Source organism: Coenobita brevimanus, chromosome 110 (assembly GCF_032717465.1).
Source record: "Coenobita brevimanus isolate Jiangsu-jjx chromosome 110, ASM3271746v2, whole genome shotgun sequence".
NCBI lineage: Eukaryota > Metazoa > Arthropoda > Malacostraca > Decapoda > Coenobitidae > Coenobita > Coenobita brevimanus.
The window spans coordinates 426,440-454,164 of NC_137063.1; the positions used below are offsets into that span (position 1 = coordinate 426,440).

Consider the following 27,725-nt stretch of genomic DNA (forward strand, 5'->3'; position numbering starts at 1 on the left):
TAGACTTGCTCTGATGTTTATTTGGCTTTTCATCTGTTTATTGGGCTTCTTCTGATGTTTATTGGGCTTCTTCTGATGTTTATTGGGCTTCTTCTGATGTTTATTGGGCTTTCTCAGAAGTTTATTGGCGTACACTGCCTTTTACAACAGTGACGAATTAACGGTGCAAATTTTTACTGGACTGACAGCAATAATTTCCACTACTCTTGCACATCGGAGGTGAAATTTGCACAAAGACTCAGTAACGGAGTGATTAATAGAACAGCGAAGGGGTAACTATTTCAGACAGATGAGAGAGAGAGAGAGAGAGAGAGAGAGAGAGAGAGAGAGAGAGAGAGAGAGAGAGAGAGAGAGAGAGAGAGAGAGAGAGAGAGAGAAACGACAGCGACCCATAAACCATCCTACTTCCCCCTCTTTATTTGTCTACGATGCTGAATCAGGGCGTCAGATATCCACACTAGGGGCACCAATATACCTTGCGTACGCGGCGCATCCAACATCCTTGTGACTGGCCTGGTGTACACTCATCAGCCACGGTCTCTGCTCCCTCTACACCTCTGCCACTGATTGAAGAGAAGCAGAAACCCGAAGAAAGACATGTTGGCAGATCGAATGCCTTTTAATTGGGTGTCTAGGAAGCAGATTTCTGTTCTGTAGGCCATTTTTGCACTACACTTTAAGTTCGCTTTTCCCGGGATGATCACACGTCCATTTTTTACTCTATCTTAGCCCTTAACCCAAAAGATTAACTGACTTAAACTGATACTAAAAAACAAACCTAACCCAATCTACGGAAATGTGCAAAAATGGTACACAGAATGGACTCAACGTCCACGGATTTGACGTATTAGCCTCAGGGGGTGATTCTAGAGGCGATTGTAAGTAAAAACTGCTATATCAACAAGGGTTCAACTCTCAAACATGAAAGAGCCACAGTTACTGAAGACCTTATGGGCGATAATGGTATCCCATGTAATTCCCACGTAAGGTTATCAGTAATTACAGCTCGGCATTGGTTGAGAACTGAATCCATGTTAATATAGCATTTGTTACTCAATGTCAGCCTTAAACTCACCTCCTGAAATTACTGTCAATCCCCGGGACACCCTTTAGACTGCAAGAGTAACAGTGTCTTTGGGAACTGTTCCTCGTTTAGTTAAACAAAGTCTGGAACCATCACCTCACCACTAGACAAGAAATTTCGTTCCGTGTGAATCCCTGTCTACCGCTTCCTTTCAGCAGGGGACTGGATGGGATGAACAGAAACTATGAGTGCACATGAGCCGAGGAAATAGGGGCAGAGGGGAACAAGGGCGTCTACCGTGGAAAACTGAAAAAGCGAGGTAGAGGACAATTCTCATCTCTTAAAACGACCTCGATGAGATTACATTTCTTTTTAATATTCTATGAGGCAGCGGCCCTGGAAGATTGTATCAGAAATAAGGACCATTCAGGTAGGGAAGAGGGGATTAGGTAATTTGCTTCTTACTCTAAACATATGGATATTCTCTAGTTCACTGCTAATTATTACTTAGATGGGAAATTATCCAACACAATCATCGAATATGCAACACAAAAGTCGTGATTGGTGTACTCCCCCTTCTTTATCCCCCTCCTCTCCCACCACTCCCCCCCACACCCCAAATTCCACACTCAAACCCCTCTTCACCCCACAACACTCCCTCAATAACCACTGGATGTACACAATCTGAAGCTGTTTGTATCCCTGTCATAAGGTATATACCTCTCTCTCTCTCTCTCTCTCTCTCTGTATGTATGTATGTATGAATGTGAATTTATGTATAACTAGAAACATACACGAAAAAAGAAGGAATATACAGTACATGGCAGTCGACTCATGACGCAGGTGAACCAACTATTAGGGCTGCATGGACAGCTAACACTGGGCTCGTATTTCTTGCCGTTAGCAGCCGTCAGGCGAGCGGGAATTTATTGCCACTCTGCAAAAAAGTTTATTACCAGTCCACCCTCCCCACCCCGTCACCCGTCACCCTGCCTCACACCCCGATCAACACTACTCACTCTACCCCACATCCCACTAACGCCAATCCTCACCCTGCCTCACACCCCGATCAACACTCCTCACCCAACCCCACATTCCACTCCCGCCACTCCTCATCCTGCCTCACAGCCCGACCAATACTCCTCACACTGCCCCATACCCCGACCAACACTCCTCACACTGCCCCATACCCCAAAATCTTCACTCTGCCCCACACCCCACACTCCTCACCCTGCCCGATACCCCACACTCTTCACCCTGCCCCACACCCTGCATCCCTCACCCTGACTCACAACTCACAGTACACCCATTACTCCAGTCCCCACCTCTGTCATCTTACCCTCACACTTCACACCTCAATTTCTTTCCTACGAACCTTACTTCCCACACATCTGTTTCACACTCCACACCCTAAATTCCACCCACCTGGCCCGGTGTTACACATTACACACAGCGCCCAATTCCCACACCCTTGTTCCATTCTGCACACCCTAAATTCCACATACCTGGCCCGGTCTTACGCCCTACACTCCACACCCTAAATTCCACACACGTGGTCCAGTCCTACACCTTACACTGCACACCCTATATCCCACACCAGCGCCCCACGCCCAACACTTTGCTCCAAACCCTACATCGTACATCCATATTTCTTAGAACTACTTGTACAGCTGGCTTTACTGCATCGTCGAAGTGGAAAGCAAAATATAAATGACGAAAGCAGCCCATACTTTCATAAACGAAATCACATCGCCCCTTTAAGAGGAACTGCACTTCACACACACATACACACACACACACACACACACACACACACACACACACACACACACACACACACAAACACGTCTTCAAATGTCAGGGTCATATAAGAATATAGAATAAGATCGATACCTTATCCTAAGATTTGTTTTGGATTAAGAACAAGGGATCTGGAAAAATTCTGAGTTTGTCTTTCCTTTTGGGGTGGGGAGAATTAATCATATCATTGTTACGAGAGGAAATCTATCGTAAGCTTTTTCGTGAAACCGGCTTATGAACATGAATGGAAGGCAATCTTAGGGGAGAGAATCCTAGTTAGGTAATGTCTAACTTGCGCAGAGGAGAGAGACTGATACATAAACCAACAGATATACACAGACAGACAGACAAACAGATAAACAGAGACAGAAATACAGACACTGGTAGACAGAAACAGATAGACAGATATTACGGCAAATGGTCGGACAGGAAGACAGGGAGCAACTATGATGACTGGTACTGCATTCGTCTCCCAATGCGCTTCATGTAACGCGTCTAGGATACGAACACCGGTTGTGGCGGACATTTAAATGATGGCTGGTAGTATGTCACTTCAGGTGCTTGCATAAGTTCGTACCCAGTCGATTAATACTGATGACATATACATACTGACACACACAAACGTAGCTACTATAGCACCTTGACTATCACATGCATCATTCTCCCTATATAGACTTATTCCCCAGCGTACCCAAATAGCAATGGGAAGGCTTAGTTCTGAATAACTCCCCCCCCCTCTCTCCCTTTCTCTCTCTCACTTATTTATAGTTACAAGAAAATTACGGGCAGATATGTCACGAAGATAGTAGGCACCATCGAAGTGAAGGTGTCAGTGCTCTCCGTGCAAAATGAACCCTTGAGCTGGCATCCACAGTGTCAGCATCGTGTCCAATAGACCTAGATTCATCACTGCCACCGCCTGAAATGTCAACGTGAACTGAGAAGGGAGCAGTTAGATATGGCCTTCGTTAACTCCTTCAATTCCTTCATTTATTTGCTGTTGCCAGAAAAATTTGCTAAGGTTAAGAGAGCTCACGGGTGGTAGAGGGACCAATAAAAGATGAATATAACCCTAAATGTTCGAAGTGTCCCTTTAAGCTCATCAAAATAATCTGGAGGTATTCAAAAATAAACTGGGGACTTCTTCATCGCACCGACTGGAGTAATGCTTTAATGAAAAATGTGTCATTTCCACTTCTTTTTTGTTTCTGCCACAGTAGATGACATTTTCAGACAAGATGGACTGAAATGAATGGCCGTGAGCTAACGCGAATTTATTTAAAAAAAAAAAAGACGTTATCGCAGAATGAAATAAGATCAAAAGTCCCATACCGAGTTAACATCCAGTCGACTTGGGCAGGATTCGTCACTGTCACCCACTCCTCCACACCCCACTCCCCACCCTCTACCCTCCAGCCCACCCACCACCCACCCATCCATCCCTCCACCCACCCCACCGATCCCCTGTCACCCCCACCCCACCCCAAGAAGGCATCGTGTGCTGGAAAGAGGGAATCGATCAATGCCTTGTTGGCCTTTCTTCACTCGCTGTGTGTGTGTGTGTGTGTGTGTGTGTGTGTGTGTGTGTGTGTGTGTGTGTGTGTGTGTGTGTGTGTGTGTGTGTGTGTGTGTTAGGGATTTTTTGTCAGGTTTGAGTGAACGAACTATCGTGAACCTCCCAAACGCAGAGTCTCCTTGATTACTAGCCAAATCAATCCTCCAGTCAGACTACACTTGGACTTCAATCACATTACACTTGGCCTTCAAATGAGCAGAAACGGGGTAAGGATTTTTGTCAAGTTAGAGGAAGTATAGCACAATGAACTTCCCAAACACGGCCCCAACCTGACTGCAAGCTCATGGCACGCCGCTCCGCGTGAAATGTCGCCTGGTTCGTGACAAGGAAGAAGCCAGTCAACGTCGGCTTTAGCACGATGGGATGTGTGCCCTTGAGCAAAAACTTCAATACTTACAGGTTGTTTTTTAATTTTATATTAGTGGTTCTTTTAAACTGTCTAAAAATTCAGTTCAATTACGAGTGGATGTGTGACCTTTAAGCTAAGACATCAATAGCTATTTTTTTTTTTCTTGATTGTCACAAACCTGATTCTCTCTTTCTCTCTCTCTCTCACCTGTCGAATCTAGTTCATGCTGATATTCCTTTACATGGCCTCAAACTAGAACAAACTAGAAACCTTCACTTTAACACCAGTGAATGTGTAACTTAGATTTAAAACATCAGTATCTACAACTACTGTGTGTGTGTGTGTGTGTGTGTGTGTGTGTGTGTGTGTGTGTGTGTGTGTGTGTGTGTGTGTGTGTGTGTGAGAGAGAGAGAGAGAGAGAGAGAGGCTTGTGGTGGTTAAAGGACTATAGTTCATTCATTTTAACTTGGCGGAGATATTCGTCTTTTTGTAGCTTATTCCCCATAGCTCAAGGCCAAAGTAAGACAATACTACGACTCTACATCCTTTCCATAGCACTTCTTCGTGATTAGGACCATATCCGAGTGCTAACCTCCCGTACAGCTCAGAATTCAAGATGGAGACAGCAATTTTACGAATAAAGTGATCTGAGCACCGCAAAAATAAATTGTTTTATCCGCGTACAATTTTTAAACGAGCATGTTGAGTCGGTCGTTGATCCATGCAATACACAGGCTGGATGATGATGACAGACAGACAGGCAGAGATGACAGACAGGTGACAGACAGCCCCAACCACCATGCATGACAGGGAGAGGGGAAAATATGGAATTCTGGTGTCATCTATTTCTTTTGTGGGGTTTGGTGCTGCAGAGAGACGCCTTCATGTGGTGGCACCACTAGTATGAATGGGCGGTGGAACTGCCGGGTTATTTAACGTCCGTCAATTCCCTCTCTATCCCCCGAAAGGAGGATGGTAGGCTGCAGGAGGAAGGGATGTTCAACCTGCAGTCCATAGGGTTCACGTTTAGATGAGCCTGGGGTTCCGACTACTACTACTACTAATACTACTATTACTATTATTACTAATACTACTCTACTACTACTACTGCATGGTTAAGTGATGTGGATAATAGAGAATCATACTGTTGCATACGCCACATTTAGGGACAGAGCAATACGACGTGTGTGTGTGTGTGTGTGTGTGTGTGTGTGTGTGTGTGTGTGTGTGTGTGTGTGTGTGTGTGTGTGTGTGTGTGTGTGTGTGTGTGAGAGAGAGAGAGAGAGAGAGAGAGAGAGAGAGAGAGAGAGGCTAGATACTTTACATATACATTGAACTCCATCCCTTTTATACGGCTCAGACAAGATGTGATGCCAAAATCAGAACCCCATCTAAAGCCAGTCTGCGTCTGACATAAATCTGATCTGAACCTAAACTAAAGCTGATCTGAACCTGGTATAAAGCTGATCTGAACCTGATCTAGACTGGAACTAAACCTAACTCTACCTTGACCTTAACCTGACCTAAACGTGACCTTAACCTGACGTCAAATTGATCTCAAACTTGCACCTGATCTGAACTTGACCTAAAATGACCCACCTGAACCTGGCTTAACAATGCTCTTAACCTGGCCTTGATCTGACCTCACTCTGACCTGAAACAAACTTGGGCCGGAAATGACCTTGACCTAAATCGGGCCTGAAACTAACCTGAATGAAGCTGACGACTGAAGTAGGTCGCACGAGTCCACTGTCTGGGAGTGACCTTTTATTTCGCACGGGCTGACCTTTCTGGATGCAGCACACCCAGACCAAAGACAAAATAATTCAAATAGAGCATGTTTATATATATATCAATTGGTACTTATGTAAGATTCAGCACTAAAATTAGATTCAATGACTTTTCTGGATGTTGCAATGAAGCCTAAAGCAAAGTAACTGAGAAGAGGCACGCGCGAGTGATTAAATAAATCACACACACACACAAACACAAACACACACACAAATACACACACACACACACACATCTATTTATCTATCAATATATATAATTCTGTGTGTGTGTGTGTGTGTGTGTGTGTGTGTGTGTGTGTGTGTGTGTGTGTGTGTGTGTGTGTGTGTGTGTGTGTGTGTGTGTGTGTGTGTGTGTGTGTGTTTGTTGACCACCAAAAGAGAGAGAGAGAGAGAGAGAGAGAGAGAGAGAGAGAGATACACCCACGTGACACTGAAAGGAAATCTGCATACGACACTCTCTCTCTAGCTCTCTCCCTCTCTCTCTCTCCATCATGTCCTTCCCATTGTATCTCTTCTCTCCCTTTCATTTCCCTCCCTTTGTAATTTCTCCATCGCCTCTCCCTACCTCAAACCTTTATCTTCTCTCGTTTTATGCATCTATCTCTATCCCTTCTACTTCTTTCCCATCTCTATCGACTTGTTTTCCTCTTCTAATGTCTCCCTTCCCTCATTCTCCTGCCTCTCTACAGCCTCTCTCATTCTCCTGCCTCTCTACAGCCTCTCTCATTCTCCTCTCCCCCTCTCTCTCCCTCCTACCCCCGCCTCTCTCTCTCCTCTCCTCTTTCACTCCATCATCTCTCCCACTAATCCTCCCCTCTTCACATCCTTTCCCTCTCTTTCCCCTCTCTCTGTCTGTCTCTTTAATCTCTCTCCCTCTTATCTACCCTGCTCCGTTTGGCTTCACTCCGTCTACAAGTACAAATCTTCCTTCTTCTGTAGCAGTTTCATTCAGTCATACTCTCTTTTTCCCCATTCTCACTCTCTTAGATTCTAAACTACTCTCTTTTGAGCAACCAGTGAAACATCTCTCTCTCTCTCTCTCTCTCTCTCTCTCTCTCTCTCTCTCCCCTCCACACTAATTTTTTCTTTACCTTCCTCTTCCTCCACCTTTTCTTTCCCTCACACTCGTTCCTTCCCCTCGCTTCACCCTTCTCTGTCTGTCTGTCTGTCTGTCTGTCTGTCTGTCTCTCTCTCTCTCTCTCTCTCTCCTTTACCCAAGCGCTTTGTTTCAAGTATAAAAAAGTCTAAAATTACTCCTTTGTATCAAATGGCGTTTCTAGACCTGCTTTGTTCCTGAGTGGTGTGTGTGTGTGTGTGTGTGTGTGTGTGTGTGTGTGTGTGTGTGTGTGTGTGTGTGTGTGTGTGTGTGTGATCAAGGTCATTATACATCTGTGTGCAAGAAAAGAGTGCGTAGTAGAAGCGCATATTCATGACTGTGTGTGTGTGTGTGTGTGTGTGTGTGTGTGTGTGTGTGTGTGTGTGTGTGTGTGTGTGTGTGTGTGTGTGTGCGCGCGTCCAGCCTTTGTGCCATTGTGCTAGGGTGCCTAATGTACTGCCCTGGTGCATGTCCATTCTTTGATGCTTTTGTTGAGTGCATCTCCAGTGAATGCATGAGGGTGCGTGTGCGTGCGTATGAGTGCCTCTGTAACTTTAGCTGTGTGTGTGTGTGTGTGTGTGTGTGTGTGTGTGTGTGTGTGTGTGTGTGTGTGTGTGTGTGTGTGTGTGTGTGTGTGTGTGTGTGTGTGTGTGCTGGTATATAGCACACTCTCCTCAATTCACAGATGATGACATTTACCAGTAAAATACTGAAAGATTTATAATACCTTAACAACTACGTGGAGGTGAAAATAGGAGTAAAAATTGACTTACATCCAAACACACACACACACACACACACACACACACACACACACACACACACACACACATAAATCACATTCACACCCGAATACACACTTTGCACCCTTCGCACCGGCATACATTTTCCATTCCCCAAAGACCTCCACTCTCCACAAAACACAATCTCCCCTGACACACACACACACTCTCTCTCACACACACACACACACACACACACACACACACACACACACACACACACACACACACACACAACACTTCCCTTTCCCCACGCACACACTCACATGAACGACCCATCCCTGCACACACGCACACGCACGCAAAACTTACCAACTTGCGCTGGTATATTAGCGAGGAACTTCGGGTAGGGAGGTAAAGTGAGGTCCGGGTTTGACAGGGAGGTGAAGCTCATGAAGTGGGGGAAGCTGATTTAAAGTTACTGGGGAGTACGAGAGAGGAAGATGGGGGTAATTTGGCTTAATCCCCCCTTCCCTCCCCCCCTTCCCCATCTCTCTCTCTCTCTCTCTCTCTCTCTCTCTCTCTCTCTCTCTCTCTCTCCACGCAAGCTATTGAGAGAAAAGAGGAAATGACGAAGGAGGCTGGAAGGGTATAAGAGAGGCTGGAAAGAAATAAAGAAAAAGGATATTACATTTTGAGAGAGAGAGAGAGAGAGAGAGAGAGATCCGCAACCATACTACCCATTTACTGCATTTATTTAACTGCTTTTCTTGCTCTATATAAGAATGATATATTAGAGTTGTGTGAATTATTAATGTACACCATTGTAATTTGGGCTTTGTTTGTTTCAGGTAATTACTGTTCTTGTCAATGGAGTTTCAACGTGTGTAGGTAAGAGAATTAATTAGTTTACGGCCAGCTTGTTGCCCGATTCCTCAGCTCAACATACAATATCAGGTAAATCTATGTTATTTCCTACTGTTATTTCATTTGTCTTCGAACTTACTATTTACTGTAGATGCCTGATAATGCAGAGTTTTACACACACACACACACACACACACACACACACACACACACACACACACACACACACACACACACACATTACTAAGCAAGCATAAATCACTGGCCTTGACCTTTGGCTAAGAGATAAATCAGATTACCTCAATAATAATAAAAATCTCTTGCCAAATTTGGAATCTTTATAGGGGAACTGTTTTGGCAGCATTTTCTTTCCTTTTCTTGGAGGTGGAGTAGAGGGAGGAAGGTGGAGGTGGGAGAAGAATGCATTAATATCATCATCATCATCATCACCATCATCATCATCATCCCCATCATCATCATTATCAGATCATCATCATCGTCGTCGTCATTGTGCATTTTTTTTTTTTTTTCGTTGAGTGGGTGGGGGGAAGAAAAGGAAGTTATGGGAGGAAGAGGAGTATATCATCATCATCATCATCATCTAATGCAATATCCAATACTCCCAGTCATTCATACAGTCAGTAGGTCAACTCTGGGACTGTCTTCCTCAGTTTATATTTTCTTCTGCCTATGACATCCAACCAAATCAAGGCAATATGTCCAGGCAACCCGATGTAAACGCATCTGGATTTCGTCTTTTTTTCTTTTTTTACTTCCTGGAATGGCTAACTTCCAGGATTCCAGTCTGTGGCTCTTTTAATCTTGTATTTAAAAAAAATCATTGCCCTCACCATCGCCATCATCAACCATCATCTTCGTCATTATCTCTGTCATCACTATCATCGTCATCTTCATTGTCATCACCTTCACCACGTCTGCATCACACAATTAATCAATAACACAGACTGATATTCTACAAGGTTAGTATGGAAAACAAACCACTTAGCAAGAGGTACTAAAAAACTCTCGAAGTTAAATAACCCAAAGTTCATCTCCTTAGTGTATTTATGTTTGTGAAGAGAGAGGCCCCGATAAAAAAAAATATATATAACAATTATAATAATAATAATAATAATAATAATAATAATAATAAAGACGGAAGAACGTGATGGGTGGAGAATTGAATAAAAGGAAAATTTGAGAGGAGGAGGGGTAAGGGAAACGAGGTGAAAGGAAGGTGCAGTAAAGGAGAGGAATGTGTGTGTGTGTGTGTGTGTGTGTGTGTGTGTGTGTGTGTGTGTGTGTGTGTGTGTGTGTGTGTGTGTGTGTGTGTGTGTGTGTGAGAGAGAGAGAGATTCGGAGGAGGAAGATAGATAGAGGGAGAGAATGTCAGTGATGCGGAAGGAAAGAGAATTGAAGAAGGTGAGGATGATTTAGGACCTGAGAGAGAGAGAGAGAGAGAGAGAGAATAGAAGAAAATAAGACGTGGACATAAAGAAAGTTGGAGGAGGAGGAGGAGGAGGAGGAAAAATGAATGCCTGAGAAGATGTAGGAAGGAAGCTGATGCTGGGAGGAGGTGAAGTTGAGGAAGAAAAATGATGGAAAGAAAAATGACGGAAGGAAAGAGAGAACAAGGCTGGGAAAAGCAAAGAAAAGCGGAATTATAAGAAAGAAAAACAGAATGAGGGAAAGAAAGTAAGGAATACAGTGTAGAGAATATTAAAGAAAATGGAAGAAGAAAATATAAAATGACGAGGAAGAAATAAGTATGAGAGAAAGGAAGGACGAAAGTATATGGATAATTAATGAAAATACAACAAGGAATTATGTAATTTTGAAAGAAGTCTGTAAGGGAGAAAGGAAGAAGAATGACGGAAAATACAGCATGAGGAACAAGGCAATTTGATAAAAGCGAAGATATTGATAAAGTCTTCAATGACCTCTTCAATACCTGACTCTTTCCAAGGGGAATAATTTATCGGGTAGGAGCAAGACATCCATACTTAAAGACGCCACAGAGCTAATAGGGTTGGACACGCAGGGAACGGGGATTAAGGAGAAATAATATGTTGTAGCAGTAGTAGTAGTAGCAGTAGTAGTAGTAGTAATTAATTTTTCATTTACTAATTCCTACCGACAATCTTTTTCCTCTCCCAGTATATATATTGAGTTTGATTCTTATCCACTCACTCTGAGATATTTCCCTAAAGTTACATAAATACGTAAAGGTATGGCGTTAACAACCTAAAATGCATACAGTAAATCTCTGTAGTTTTTAAATGGAGTAAAACATCCAATCTAGGCTAACAAACTGGGGATTTAACTGAATATTAGAGAAAATATTTTGTGTGTGTATTCGGAACGCCGTGGCACTCTGTCTTTGTGGGCATTTATTGTCCTATCTTTCTCTTCCTCCTCGCTGCCCATTTTATTTTGTTCACTAGTGTAAATACGGTATCTTTTATCTACTCGACCTTCACACACACACACACACACACACACGTAAACATACCTTCACAGCACCCATCCACCGGTAATGTTCATTAATTAGTAATATGATAATAGACAATGTACAAGAGATAATGGGTGAGAGGAACTGGGCAATTCTCTCTCTCTCTCTCTCTCTCTCTCTCTCTCTCTCGCTGACACACACACACACACACACACACACACACACACACACACACACACACACACACACACACACACACACACAAAATTCCACCGCACCTCCCTCCCTCCACCCCACCCATCCATCCACACTAACTCAGTCTCATCCTCCCACCTTCAACCACTTCCAAATCCCTTTAGCTTCCACCTTTCACTCCACCTCATCAGCTATTCCACCTGCTCTTCCACCCCGCCTCGCTCCAGAAAACATGCAGACGATAGTAAACTCTGGAGAAGAATGGAATATCGGGGTAGGGTTGGGGAATGGAAGGGAGGAAGAAGGAGGGAGGAGGGGAGAGAAAAGGGGTAAGGAGGGAGGGAAGATTGGAGAGAAAATGGGGTAGCGAGGGAGAGAGGAAGAAATGGTATTAGGTAAGTTGGGAGGTAGCAAGAATTGGAAGGATTTAAGGAACTGATGGAAAGAGAATGACAGAAGGAGTAAAGGAAAGAAAGAACTGTCAGATAGGGAAAGGAAGGGGTAAGCAAAGGGAAGGGGGAGGGAGAGGAGAGACGGAAGGGGGAGGGGTGGAAGAAGAGAAGGACGGTGAAAGAGAAGTGAGGGAAGGGGAAGGAGAGGGGAAAGGGGAAGGAGGGAGGGAAAGGGGAGGGGGAGAAGGATGGGAAGGGATAGGGAGAGGAAAGACGGAAAGAAGAGGGGTAGAAAGGTGGGAGGGGGAAGGAGAAGAGTGGAAAGGGGAAGAAGAGGAGAGGGAAGGGGAAGAGAGGGAAGGGAACTGGAGATAGTAAACTCTGGGGTGAAACAGGATATCGGGGGCGCTTGCTTTAGAGATCAGGATGGGGAACGGAGGGGATGAAGAGAAGAAGAATGGCAAGGAAAGAGGGGAAGAAGGAATGAAAATGGAGAAGGAGAAAATGGAGAAAGCAGGTAAGGGAGGGAGGAACTATGGGAAGGAGGGAAAGAAAAGAGGTAAGGAATGGAGAAAGAAGACGATATGGAGGAAAGGAAAAGGGGAGGAAAGGAAGGGAGAAAGTAAACTCTGACAATGGATAAGATATACAGTAGAGACTCTTGCTTTAGAAATCAAAGAAGGGTAGGGAAAGGAAAGGAGGGGACGAGAAGGGACGAGAAGAGAAGTGAAAGGAAGGGAAGAGAGGTAGGGAGGGAAGAAATAATGAACTGGGTGGAAGGAGAAGGGAAAAGGAAGAGAGGGATGGGAGAGAAGGAAGGACTGAAGGAAAAGGTGAGGGAGGGAAGGAGAGAGCGTGAAGGAAGCGTATGATAAGAAAGTCATAAAAAAGACAAAGAGAGAGAATGAAGGGAAGAAGGGAAGGGAGGGTGAGTGCAAGGATGAGAAGGAGATATGAAGGAGAGGGTTAGAGGGAAGGGAAGGGAAGGAGGAAAACAACAATTAACTCTAGGATAGACTAGGACACCAGGGGTTCTTGGTTTAGAAGATAAGATGGGAGGAGGTAGGGAAGGGAAGGGAGAAGGAAATAAGGGATCATGAAGGAAGGAGGTGAGGTTCACAATTATTCCATCCTCCCCCATCCTTAGCCCCAATTCCTCCTCCTCTTCCTTCTCCTCCTCCTCCTCTTCCTCCTTCTCTTCCACCTCCTCCTCCTCGTTCTTCTTCCCTTCCCTTGACCTTGGTAGATAATAAGCACACGACTTATCATCTCACTACTACCTTCTACTTCTGCAGTCACCTTCCCTATCCGTCACCGTAACGTCTTCATTAATTTGCTTTTAACTTTTACAGTAAATCGCTTCACTACGATGCACTGTCTATTTCTACGTGTAATCTACCTTAGTTGCAACTTTTACCTACCTTTCTCTCTCCTTATTCTCTCCCCTTTTCCTGGAGTCTTCCTTTATTACGTAACTTCATTTCATCTGCTCTGTCATTTTCATGTTGTCATACCTGGTCCCCCCCTTCTCTCTCTCTCTCTCTCTCTCTCTCTCTCTCTCTCTCTCTCTCTCTCTCTCTCTGACGCAATAAAAAGATAATGATTGTCGAACTAAAGGTAAAGAACAGAACAAGCTCTGGATAAATGATAATAATCAGTCGTAAAAGGTATGAAAAAAGGAAAGTACAGTAGCTGGATTTCCTTTTCTTATCAACAGAACTTCGTGAGGTGAACCTAACAAGGAAGAAAGTGAAGATAATGACAGGGAACCAGACAGGAATGAAAAAATAAAATAGTAGTGAATCGAAAAATCCATAACAAGAATATTACGGGGAAATAATGGTCTTCCTCTTCTTATCGAGAGAGGTGGTAGGATGTGATAACAGCGAGGAAGATAATGATAAGCGAAGAAGATAATGATACGGGAGGAACAAGAAGAGGGCGAGAGGACTCTAGGAAAGATAATGATTCATCCAAAATTCGTTCTAAGACAAATATGTATAAATTTACTTTCAGTCTAATATCGACAGAAGTGCTAAGGGAAGCCAGATAAAGAATGTACGAAGTCTTAGAAGGAGAAATAAGAATGAATTCAGAAATCCACGAGAAGAATGTAATGAGTAGTTGGTTCCCCACCTTTCTCTCTCTCTCTCTCTCTCTCTCATCCATAGCAGGGGGTGAAAGTAGCGTGGCAGATAATGACAGGGGAGGCAAAGGTAGAGGAAAGGGTGGGTGGAAGAAAGTGGGCAGAAGGACGGGGGGGAGGGTGATATCTAGAGCCTGGTGAAAAAAAGAGGAAAGTGCTGGTGAGATAATGAGAGGCGTGAGGGGAAGGGCAGGGTGACTGGCTGAATGGTTACTGAATAATTACTGAAGGAAGAGGGTGCGTAGTGGAGTAAAAACTTCTTTTCCCAGTGTCTGTGTTAGAGGAGAACAAGATTGACTGGGTTAGGCTAGGTCAGGTTAGCTTAGGTTACGTTAGGCTCCATCAGGTTAGGCTGGGTTAGGTTAGATTTGGTTAGATTAAGTTGGGTTAGGCTGGGCTGTTAGGCTAGGTTAGATTATTAAAGGGACACTTTTTTTAGTACTAGTGTTAGCAGAGATCAGTAAATTTGGTTAGTTTAGTTTAGGTTAGGTTAGGGTAGGTTAGGTTGATTTGGGTTAGATTAAGCTATTATTCCTTCCAAGACCACTCATCCGGTATTCTTGACTAACCTATCATCATCTTCCTCGCTACCTTCACTTTCTGGCAGTTCTAAGCAAATTACCCGGCACTACATATTTTATTCTCACTCTGGTTTTTCGGCTTCACTAATTTTCCCTCAGAATATACCTATCTTTTTTTTTTTTCTCAGCTCGCCTGTCATTAATTTTCCTCGCAAGTCTCATCTCCACCAATCTCTTGCCATTTTTAAAAGGAAAACAAACTACTCTACCTCCGTAATTTATGGGAGAAGAGATTTTAGGAACAATTGCTGTAATTTCTTCAGGGTTTACCTATCCTTACTGTCAACTCCCTATCATCACCGTCCTCACCACCTATACCTATCACACCTGTTTCTTCGGAGGGAAAATTCACAGTTCCTACCTATATCATGGGTGAAATTTACGAGTAACATTATTATTATTATTATTATTATTATTATTATTATTATTATTATTATTCATCCCAATTCTGCCATCGCTATCACTATCGTCCTCGCTACCCTCACAGTCTCAATTTCTCTCGTAAACAAAAACGAAAATCAACTATTGCCGGGTAGACAATTACTTCTCTTGCAGATTCCACTCACCCAACTGTATACTTAGGCCTACCTTAATATTAATCGCTAATCTGTCTCTTTGAAGTTCTTACGAGAAGGAAGGGGAATAAAAACTTCTATATGTATTTATTTTTTCTTGAATTTCTAGACTAACAATCATTCATTTACAGGCCATCCACCCCTTGCTTTGGTCTTTCCTATCCAATCACTTTTTTATCTTAAACTCTCACCTCCGCAGCTCAGTCGATAAGAAAACAGAGAGAGAGAGAGAGAGAGAGAGAGAGAGAGATTCAGCCCAACTCCTCCACACCATCTACTCTCTCCCTCGACTCGCGCTCCTAAATTTAAGCCAATATTTGTGTGGCTAATTTGATAACGGAAGCAATCAGCTTGGGATTAATTGGCAGAGAGTTTGGTAATGCTCTTGCCGTCATATTTTGTACTGGGAGAGAGTATTGGCTGGGGTGGGTGTCACTAATTCTTTGGTGGGACTTTGGTGTTTGTGTTGGTGTTTGTCTCTGTTTGTGAAGTATTGCTGTTTTTCTGTCTCTGTCTCCCTTCCCTTTCTGTCTACTTTTCTATCTGACTGTATGTATGTGTGTATACATATATCTGGATGGATGGATGGATGGATGGATGGATGGATAGATGGATGCATGGATGGATTCCTCCTAATCTGTGTTTGTCTGTCTGTCTCCTAGCCTCTGTATGTCTGCCTGCTCCTACTCTCTCTCTCTCTCTCTCTCTCTCTCTCTCTCTCTCTCTCTCTCTCTCTCTCTCTCTCTCTCTCTCTAATATACCAAAGGAACATTCCTCAGTTCATTCCCTCCATTATCCCCTTCAGCACGATGAGTTTTTTCCCCGGCCATCATCATCTTTCCTCATGGAGATACTTTTCGTTTCGAGGACGCCACTAAAATTTATTCCCTTTATCTTCAGACGATTTTATTAAGTTTAGGAGAGGGGTTTCCAGCTAGAGGGGTTAGTTGAAGCCTCCATTAACCCCCTCACGCTGAGAGGTCTTTCCAAAGCTTAATGAAATCGTCTAGTAGTTAAATTAGGCTTAGGTTATGCTATCGTATTGTAGTGTTTCATATCACCTTCTTTCCTTACCTCCTCCATCCGCTATGTCTCACCTTTGCCCTGTTATTCTTCCTTTCTTTCTCTTCCTTCCATCAATTTTTCCTTCTGTTTTCCTCCCCCTCTTGCCTCCTCTCCCTGTTTTTCTTTCATCAATTTTTCCTTCCGTTCTCCTATCCCTCATCCCTCCTTCCTCCTTTCCCTCTTCCTTCCTTCCACCCTCCTCTTCAGCTTTCCCAGAATTCTCCCAATCCTTCTGGTCGATATATCCCTCTCCTCCTCCCTCTTCATATTCTGGCATACCTCCTCTTTCCTCTTGGCATCCTCTATCATCACCCTAACCCCCTCCCCCTTCCTCTGGCCCCCACCTTCCTAATATTCTCTTCATTTGCATCACCTTCCACCCCATATCATTCTTCTCCTCTCCTTTATATTTCTCTGCCTTCCTTCCCCTCCCTTTCTTTGTAATTTCTTTCTTCCTCTTATCTTTCCTCTCGCAATATGGGCTATATTTCAAGAGATATTCCCTCCTCATAGATAAAAACGTTAAGAACCAATAAGCGTCCTGTTATCTCTACTTCTTATCTTTAATCTTGTATACGTATATGTGTTCCAAACCTTCCCCGTGTTCCAGAGACTTATATAATATTTTCTTTTCATCTGGTTTTCTAATATCCATCCAGATCACACCATCTTATATTTCTCAATCTTTTTTCTTATATATATTTTTTCACTTTTTTTCCTTCCTAGCTTCAAACTTACCTCATGTTTTCATATCCCTAGTGCTATCTTTATTTATATTATTTTATATACTCTTGCACTACCTCACTTCTCTCTCTGTCACAGTATCCCACATCCTTCCATCTCTCTCTCTCTCTCTCTCTCTCCAAACTATCGTCCAGCAGCAGCTAATCATTTTAAATCCTCCTCAATCACTGTCCATATTGAGTCAGGGTCACAGTCAATTAAACATGGATTGAATTTCTTGTCTGCATTCACGGCCCTCCACGTTGCCTTCATCACACACACACACACACACACACACACACACACACACACACACACGAGGAAGTTATGTATTCACCTATGTCTGTCTGTCTCTTGTTTGTTTGTCCACACGATATCTTCAATAGTTCACAATGAACGTCAATGAAATTTTGTGGAAGGATGGACCATGGGCCAAGAAAGAATTAATTAAAAATGGGGGGGCGGATCCGTATCCGGATCTGGATCCTATGCATCCCGCACAATATCTCAAAGAGTTCCCAATAAATTTCAATAAAATCTTGTGAAGGAATGGGCCATGAGTCAAGGAACAATTATTAAATTTTGAGGTGGATCCGGATCCTATGTATTCCACATAATATCTCCACGTATCTGGATCCGGATCCTTTTTAATGGCACTGGCAGTGACGGAGGTATGTGCTCTCTGAGTGCTTTCTAGTAGCTGTGAGTATTGGAGCCCCATTGGTACCTTTATCTGCCCTCTTTGATTCTCTATATTCTGCGGTATGGCGGCGGGTGTGTATGATGAATGCGCTTGATATTAAAGAGGATAATAAAGCACTGATTTTAAACTCCCATTAGAGTAACGCACTTTTAAGGGGTGAAGGAAAGAAGAACAGAGGTAGTATTGTAGATTGAATTAGAGGAAAGATCGCAAAATAAAGTATGGACCTACTTCTCGCCTTGTAATATGACACCTATTTTTCCACTACCAAACTCCCTTATTTTAAGTTCTTCGATGACATATACATTATTTCTTCACGCAATATCCTGACGATCATATTAACCTTACGATAAACCTGACAAACTAGGTAAATTAAATACAGTCTCCATTAAGCGCTTACAGTGTGGTGTTGGGGAGGGACGCCTTCACGTGGTGGCACTGATATAACTGGGTGATGGAGCTGCCCTATCCCCAGAAAGCAGGAAGGTGTACTGTAGGAGGGGTCTACAACTACTACTATCACGACTACGACTAAAACTACTACTATTACTACTACTGTGTCCATTAAACTGTAAAAAATCGTCTGTCAGTAATAATAATGAAATGCAAAAGACGTCCACAGGCTAAACCAATTAACTATATACACACCCACGCAAGTCACAGAGATCATAACCCCTCATTCAATTATCGATCCCTTTCTCTCTCTCTCTCTCTCTCTCTCTCTCTCTCTCTCTCTGTCCTCCAGTTCTTTTATATATCAGTGCCCTCTCCCTCCATGGCACTCTCCCTCTCACTTCCACACCATCAATCACTAGCGTCCTTGAATTTTGTCCTAGTTGTGCTTCGCTCGCCCCTGCACAGTTTCCTAATGATTAAACAAGGTGTCTGTATTTATTTTTAAGCTTGATATATTCTCCTTGTCTGTGTGTGTGTGTGTGTGTGTGTGTGTGTGTGTGTGTGTGTGTGTGTGTGTGTGTGTGTGTGTGTGTGTCTGTGTGTGTGTGGTTTAGTGATTTCCGTGTATTTTTTTCCCTTGATTTTGTTGACTGGGGAAACCATATATCGTGACACGATTAAAAACAATCGCCGTTAACATCGTCGTCGTCGTAGTAGTAGTATCAATTCATGCCTAAAATAATACGTGTACGATACGGTATTCAGTTGTTGTAAACGGATGAATGTTACAGTTTTTACAGGTCTTCGCTCCGCTTTTGAAACTGTATAGCACAGCGAAAGTTTCAATATATATTTTCTTTTTTACTGGAGGCAACAGAAGTCCAGCCGTTTCTCTTGCCCCTTCCTGCCTGGACTACGAAATCGGTCTCGTGAATACTCAACAAGCGGCCCTGATGGCGATGATATGTGGCCAAAGAATATTATAAGAGTTGAATCCTGCCACCTCACAACACGGATTTTCAAAGCCATGGAGAGAGAGAAATAGTAATGGCGACTGGATTTTTTTATTATCTACTTATTTATTCACTTATGTATTGTTTTTCTGTAACAATTTTTATTTTTTTATTTTTACGTAAAATTTTTCTGCCTATTTATTTATTTACTGATTTATTTATACATACCATTTATCAGTTTATCTATTTACTTATTCGCATATTTATTTTTGCCTATTCATTCATTTATTCATTTATTTACTTCTGCTATTCACTGATCTATTTCTTACTATTTATTTATTCATTCAATTATTCATTTATTTACTGTTGCTATTCACTTATTTATTTTGTCTATTTATTCATTCATTTATTCATGTATTACTCTGTTTACTTTTGCTATTCATTAGTTCACTTATTTTTTGTCTATTTATTTATTCATTCCTTTATTCATTTAATTACCTTTACCGAAAATATACAACTGACACCTGCACAGGTCTTACTCCCCTGAGCCCGTCCAACCAGCCACCTCTTTGCCAAGGCCACGCAGTCCAACTTTCATCATAAACATATAGTCTCTCTTCTCCCATCCCTTCCTCCCCTCGGCCCCAACTTCCCCTATAACACAACGCCCCTGCAGTCCTTGGCCACAACTTGCTCTCGCCTCGTCCCACCTTCCTCAATACCCGCCCTACATCAAGCTTAACACTATAAGACACCAAGAGCAATCAACTCTGACCTTTTGCTGCCATTAGAGGTACACACACACATGTACGCACACATATACATACACACACGTACGCACATACACGCAAACTATGTGACTCTCTCTCTCTCTCTCTCTCTCTCTCTCTCTCTTCTTGCTTCCTGCTGTGACCTATACACTGAAGCCTTTGTCAAGCCGCCTTTCTCTCTCTCTCCCTCTGACAGCAACAACAGCCGGATATTCCAGTTATTCCCAGGCCTAGTGATGAAGTATACAAGCACTATAAAAAAGATATGTGTGTGTGTGTGTGTGTGTGTGTGTGTGTGTGTGTGTGTGTGTGTGTGTGTGTGTGTGTGTGTGTGTGTGTTCCAGCGATATTGTGTGGTCAAAATAGCTTCTGGTGTTTCAGAATATTACTTGATCATTATTTAAACCTTCATATAATAGCAAAAAGGTCTAAGAGATGTCACAAGCAATCAATATATTGCAAGTTTATGAAAGCAAGTGCTCAGAACGATGGTTATAACGAAATTTTAGTATAGATTCTTTGGCTTTTTTTATATACAGAGTGCAGAAAAACACGTAAACAAGCCTATAGACAAGCAAACATACCCGGTTTTCGAAATCCCCTCCCCCCCCAAAAAAAAATAACCACCATACGCCCCAACCCATTTAATCTCTTCCAAACTAATCCTTTCATCCACTCATCCTCCACCCCCTTCATTTCCCCCCCTCCCCCCATACACTCTCCTTGTCCCTCCTCTGCCCTACTTCCTCCTCCCTTTCATAATCCACCCTTCCACTCCCCCTCTCCATCGTCTCCCCCTCTTCCTTCCCTGCTCATCTCTCTTCCATTTCCCCCACCCATCCCCCACCCCTTTCCTTCCACTCCCCTTCCTCCATCCCTTGCCTTTCACTACCGCTCTCCATCTCCCCCTTTCCCCTCCCTCTCCCCCATCTAATCACTCCTTTCATAAACGACCTTCCTACTACCCTCCATCTCTCCCTTGCTTCCTTCTCCCTTCCAGTTCTCCCTTCCCTCTACTCAAGTTCCCTCTCTCCGCTTTCATTCCCCCTTCTCTCCCTCCCTTTCACTCTCCCTTCTGCTCACCCTTTCTTATGCTCCCCTCCCCCCTCTCTCATTCCTGTTCACTCCTTCTCCCCCCTCCCCCTCACTCCCTCACCTATGAACCTCCACACCCCGACCCACTAAGCTAACCAGCCTCATGCTATTCCAGATAACTTCTCAATCTACCCCCACCCCAGCATTCCTTCCCCCCTCTCCCTCCCCAGTCCCCTCACCTCACTTCACACCCCGTCAACACCGCTAACGAAGGCTTCTCATTGATCACTAACAGCATCGTCAAAAATGCAGCGTGGGTCAGGGGTGGGAGGATTGCAGGCACAGGAGCGGAAAATACTGGGGCAAAATAAATGAAAGAACGAGATGTGCGTGTATGTTATTTGCGCTTCGACAAAACATAAAATGTGTGCGTCTAGCAGCGTGTCGTAATGGACATTTCTGAATAATTGCAATCCTAGACAGCCATCAAAATAAAAGGTGATGCAGTGAGAATAACTGCAGTAACCTTAATGTTATTTACAGCCACTGCACTAAGAACTTTCTCACATAATTTATTTTATATATATATGATAAAGTTGGGAAGATGAGGATGACGGTAAAGATGGAAAGAAGGAGGAGGTGGAGGATGGGAGGTGGATTGGAGGAAGGGGGGAGGGAGGGAGGGAGAAGGGGGAGGGGTAAGAAATACACAGAAGCATGAAAGTTTAATAAGGTTTGAGAAGCGGGAGGACTCGCTCAAACTAATCCCGAGCTAGGTGCAGAATACATCATTGGAATCCGATAACCCCATAGTTTGAGGAGCGTTCTTTGCCGCCTCTTGTTCCGCCGAAGTTGTGGAAGTGATATACAAGGGACGCAAGAGCACAGGTGTATATAAGCTTACCTGCGGAGCCCGGGAAATTAACTGAGACGAATCAAGGACAGAAGAATGACTGCCCACATTCAATACGACATTATATTCTTACTGTCTCTGTCTCTATCAATATATATATCTATCTATCTATCAACCTTTCTATATTCAGACGCCATAAACCCGCAAGAGGTGGTCAAAAACGAATCACTTCCATCTCACCCTGTCTTCCTCAAACCGCACTTTCTCCAACTCACACACCCCTCTCTCACAGTCCTCTTACTCTATCCTCTTATCTCATCCTCGGTCTCCCCATCCCCCTTCCCCACTCCACCTCACTCACATACACTCTTCTCGTAGTCTCAATCTAATTTTTTACACATGACCAAACTGTTTATACACCTTAGAAGAAAAAAAAAATCATACCACAGGAGTTAATGAGGTCTAAAATTATCAACTCCATTCAGTTCGAAGAGCTGGTGATCACAAGATGAGAAAGAAATCATCATTATCAAAGTAATTAACTCCTTCATTACGGTGACGTCAATTATACCACATCCTTTTCCAGTTCCAGATGACTTTATTGAGGTGATTAATGCTCACTACCTTTACTTATTCTCCTTCAGATTTGTAGTTGCCGGTTTAATTTCAGTGATGCTGTGCACGCAGTTAAGCCCTTTCCCTAAGACGAATATCCTACTATCTAATTCAGCTGAGTTTTCCCTGATACTCCAAATACCTTCCCTTACACCAACACTAACTATCCTGGTAGGAGAGTAAATCTACAACTGTAGATCCAATAATAATAATAATAACAACAACAATAATAATAGTAATAATAAAAATAATCTCCCAACACTAATTATATCGAAGCGTTTCTCAGGTTCCCCTCGAAATATGATCTGCGTATCCAAATTCGTGTTATTTTTTTTTTTTTACCAGTCAGTGCTCAAAATTATTTCTGTTCTTTCTACCAATAGGCAAAAAATATATATATATATTGTAATGGCGTGGTAATTCAATACACAAACTTTTTTTTTTTAAACTGGTGGTCGGTAGTTCCAAGAGTTTTTATGGCATGCAGCCTACTCTCATCGCTTCAGGAGGCTCCCAAGCATCTCCTCCTTAGCGACTTATTTTTGGATATGTCTGGTTAATATACTTTTGTACGATATCTATGCAGAGTATGGAGATGTTGAAATGATTTTTTTGGCAGTAGTAGTAGTAGTAGTAGAAGTAGTAGTAGTAGTATAATTATTAACACTTCGTTTTACTCCTTTCTCCCATCTTTCTCTACATACTCGTCTGCTTTCACCTAATACATTTTATCTTCCTCCTCCTCAAACATTCCTTCCTCTCACGCCAACCAGCATTTTCTAAATATTTTCCCCTTCCTTCTCCTCCCTGTCCTTCATCTCTTCCTCCTCCTACTCTTCCTCCAATTTCTACTCCTTCCTTTACTAGTTCTCCTCCTCCTCCTTCCTTCTCGTACTTCTCCTCTCCTCTTCTTCTTTTTCTTCCTCTTCCTCCTCCATCCCCTTCCTCTTCCTCGTCCTCTGTCCGACATTATTTACCCCGGGTGGCGGAAATTTACGTACTCGAAGCGGTGGAAAATTGGGGTCAGATATTTGGGAAGGGATTTGAGGTCGGGAAAAAAAGAAAAAAAAAAAAAGGAAAAAGGGGAAAACTTTTCTGTGTATCTCTCTCTCTCTCTCTCTAAACATACACATACACTTCCTATTATAATGGAAAGAAATTCGACATACTGTATTTTGCTATTATTTCTTGAACTGAAGGGGTTACCTTCATATAAAAATTACTCTAATTCTTCCTTACTTTCACGAGCTTACCCCCTTCCTAACTCCTCCCCTTCCCCCTCCCCTTTCTCTCCCCTCCCCTCCCCTTCCCCACAGAAAGAGAACTAAAAGGCCCACATTACATAAACAACAGTCATCCTACCTCACCATCCACTTTAACTTCTTGGCTCTATATTACAATGATATGCTTCTCTCTCTCTCTCTCTCTCTCTCTCTCTCTCTCTCTCTCTCTCTCTCTCTCTCACACACACACACACACACACACACACACACAGTAAACTAGCTTTTTAATTTCCACAAAGAATACAAAAATATAACAAGAAAACCATTTTGTATTTCGCTCTCTCAACCTACAGACGATTTTCCTCATCCCTCTAAGAGCCTGTTTGACTATTTTGAGACACCCCTTCAGTACGAGGATGCCCCATTATTTTTTTTATTCTTGCTAGGACGAGACGATTATATTTATCAAAGGAGGGGTCTCGTTGTGAAGGGGTTAAGGGGAAAAATTAGAAGTGTGAGTTAAAATGCTTCAGTAATGTGAGGTTTGATTTAATTCTGTTCTTATAGTACTAGGCGATTATTATTATTATTATATTATTATTATTATTATTATTATATTATTATTATTATTATTATTACCACCAACAGCATTACTGCCGCTACTACTACTACTACTACTACTATTACTACTACTACTACTAAAGATAATAATAATAATAATAATAATAATATCAAGCCTGCTAATACAAAACAAACCTGGTCCAGCGGGGTGCCCAAACGCAATTCCAGCCGCTCTAGGATCATTAATACTCTCTCTCTCTCTCTCTCTCTCTCTCTCTCAGGTAAGCGTTTGAGGATTTTCATGAAGTACCGTTTGAGTCAGCAATCAAGAATTAACCTTTCCGAAGTCCGCTATTAATCCTTTCAGTACAATGACGCCACGTTAAACTCTCTTCTTAATATTGAGAATTTATTATTATTATTATTATTATTATTATTATTATAACTATTATTATTATTATTATTATTATTATTATTATTATTATCATCTGGCATTATTATCCTTCATTATTATTACTGTTATTATCAACTGCTTTGAATTCGGGTGCAACAGCAAAGGGCAAACAATTCAGTGGCATTCGAGAGAGAGAGAGAGAGAGAGAGAGAGAGAGAGAGAGAGAACGTGTAGTGTTTTTAGGGCAGGTAGCACTGTACCCCGCTCAAATGACCAGTCCACCACCACCACCACAGTTGCTATTAGTCCCCCCTCACACACCCATTCCCTTTCCGTTTTCTATTCAGCTTTGTTTTCTGTTTTTTTTCTGTTTCCTCATATTCTCCTTATTCTACATGCTTGTTGTCATTGTTTTTTTTTAATTGCTGTTTTCACTTGTATATTCATCTTATTCTGCTTCCATGTTTTTACTCTTTTTTTCTGTTTGCTCTTTTACATTCGTTTTCTCTCTTTTTTTCGCTTTTTTCTTATTTTACTTTTGTTTCGTATTTTTTAATTGCTTTTCTGCTTCGTCCGTTTTTGTTTTTTGTTTCTCCTTTTCGTTTTACTTGTTTTATTATCGTTACATCTTTTCCTGTTTTCCTTTCTTCTGGCCGACTTAAATTTTTTCTTCTTTTCTTCTTCTTCTTTTCATTATATTTTCTTTCCACTCTTGATTATTTATACTTCCTCTTTTTCCATTGGTTTTGTTTTTCTGTTCCTATATTCCACTGTAATTATATCTTTCCTTCAACGTTTTCTTTTTTCTCATTTTGTAAAATTCTTACTTGTCTTTAGTTTTCTATCTGCACATTCCTTCTTATTTCTATGCATTTATTTATCATATTTATTTACTCATTCATTTATTTTGGTCCTCACTGAACTCTGAAGCCTGTCAATAAAACGCCTGTGCGATAATATATATATATATATATATATATATATATATATATATATATATATATATATATATATATATATATATATATATATATATATTTTGTTTTTATTCAAAGGCTTTTCACTCACTCTCCGGGTATGTACCTAATCAGCAGACAAAATGGTGAAAGTACTGAGTGAAAGGATGGGACAGTAGGGAGGTTCATTAGCACTTACGACACTTATATCAACACTTAGAATACTTATAGCCAAGAACTTTATAATGAAGTATGCAAAGCCCGTGATTAGATAAAGATGCATCAGTGAAAAGGGATTATCTTGCTGCCGAAAAGTGAATAAGTGATGAATAAATAAAATCGTTTGACAGTAACTGGAATAAGTACTAGAGTTCTCCCTACCATGAGAGAGGTAAAAGTCCAATACCTAAAATTCCCCGAAGGTAGCAGAAATACAGGAAAAAATGGCTTGCGGGGGGAAACTATTAAAATGATGTATCTAGTGGGCGTGAGGGCCTTGGACATCAAAGCCAAAATGAAAGCTTGACTGCATCCAACAAAAGTCATCATATCTCGGAAAGTTGTGGAGGCAGGGAGGCACGGAGGAGGAAGAGGAGAGAAGAGGGAGGAGGAAAAAGAGGGAGGAGGGAGGGAGAAGAAGAGAAAAGAGCAAGGAGAAATGGGAGGAAGGACACTGAAAAAGGCTAAGAGGAAAGCAGCAGGGAAAAGGAAGGAGATGAAAAACATGCAAGGAGGAGAAAAGTGAGAGAAAAAATGAGGAAAGAGAAATGGAAAGATAGATTAAAGGAAGATGGAGAAGAGAAGAGCATGGAGGAAACGAGGGAGAAGACTGAGGAGGGAGAAGAAGAAAGTGGCAGGAGGAAAGCGGTGGAGAAAAATGGGGAGCAAGGAGAAGTGAGAGAATGAAAGGAGAGGGAAAAATGACTGGTACGGAAAACTATGCAAAAGACAAGAGGTAGAGGGGAAGGGAAAGAGGTTAAGTTTCAATAGAGAGGGTAAGATCGAGAAAGAAGTAAGAGGGAAATACGGAAAAAAAAAAAGATGGAAGGAGGGAAAATGAGAGTATGATGGGGCATGAGAAAAGAGAGAGGGTGAAAAGATGGAGTAGAGAGGAGGGATGAAGGAGAGAATGGAGGAGCAGGGAGACGAAAGGAGAAGGAAGAAGAGGAAAAACGGAGAAGGATGATGAAGGCAGAGGGTCGGGGGGAGAGGAAAGGAGGTAGGAGGGAGAAGGAAAAAACGGAAAAGATTATTGATAGGAATGAAGAATGGATGACTGTGAGAAAAATGAAGGAAGAAGAAAAGGCAGAGGGGAAGAAGGAAGATGAGAAAAAAGAAAGAAAAAGAACGCTGATGATGAAGAAAGGAAAGAGAGGGAAGGGAGAGAAGGAAAATGAGTGATAGGGAAGGACGGGAGAGGAAAAGGAGAATGGAGGGAGAAGGAGAGAAAAGAAAGGAAAAACTACAGGAGAAAAGGAATTAGAAAGCTGAGCTCGGGAAGATGGAAAAGGAAAAAGAAATAATGATAAAAAGTTGAAAGAATGAGATGACAGGAGAAGAGGGAGAGAAGGAGGAAGAGGTAGGAAGGAAGAAGAGGGAGGAAAGAGGGAGAGGGAGGGAAAAGGAGGTAAAATGAATGACATATGGAGAGAAAGGGAAAACAAAGATATGAAAGACTAAGGGAAGAAAAAGATGGTTAGGAAGACAACTGATGGGAGGGAATGAAAGAAAAACGATAAATGGGTTAGAGAGAGAGAGAGAGAGAGAGAGAGAGAGAGAGAGAGAGAGAGACAGACAGACAGACAGAGATATTGGGTGAGAATGTGACTGAAATAGATGGTAAACACGTAAAATGAAACGAAAGAATTCGAGAGAGAGAGAGAGAGAGAGAGAGGGGAGAGAGAGAAATT

General features: G+C 42.3%; 1 protein-coding gene across 1 annotated transcript in view; it reads left to right on the forward strand.

Moving 5' to 3' along the window:
• Window positions 1-796: 796 nt before the first annotated feature.
• LOC145417393 (hemicentin-1-like) overlaps window positions 797-27,725 on the forward strand; it is a 134,455-nt gene continuing 107,526 nt past the window's right edge. The window contains exon 1 of the mRNA XM_080286070.1: window positions 797-878. Within this exon, the coding sequence (XP_080142196.1) occupies window positions 797-878 (82 nt within the window). The remainder of the gene's footprint in view (window positions 879-27,725) is intronic.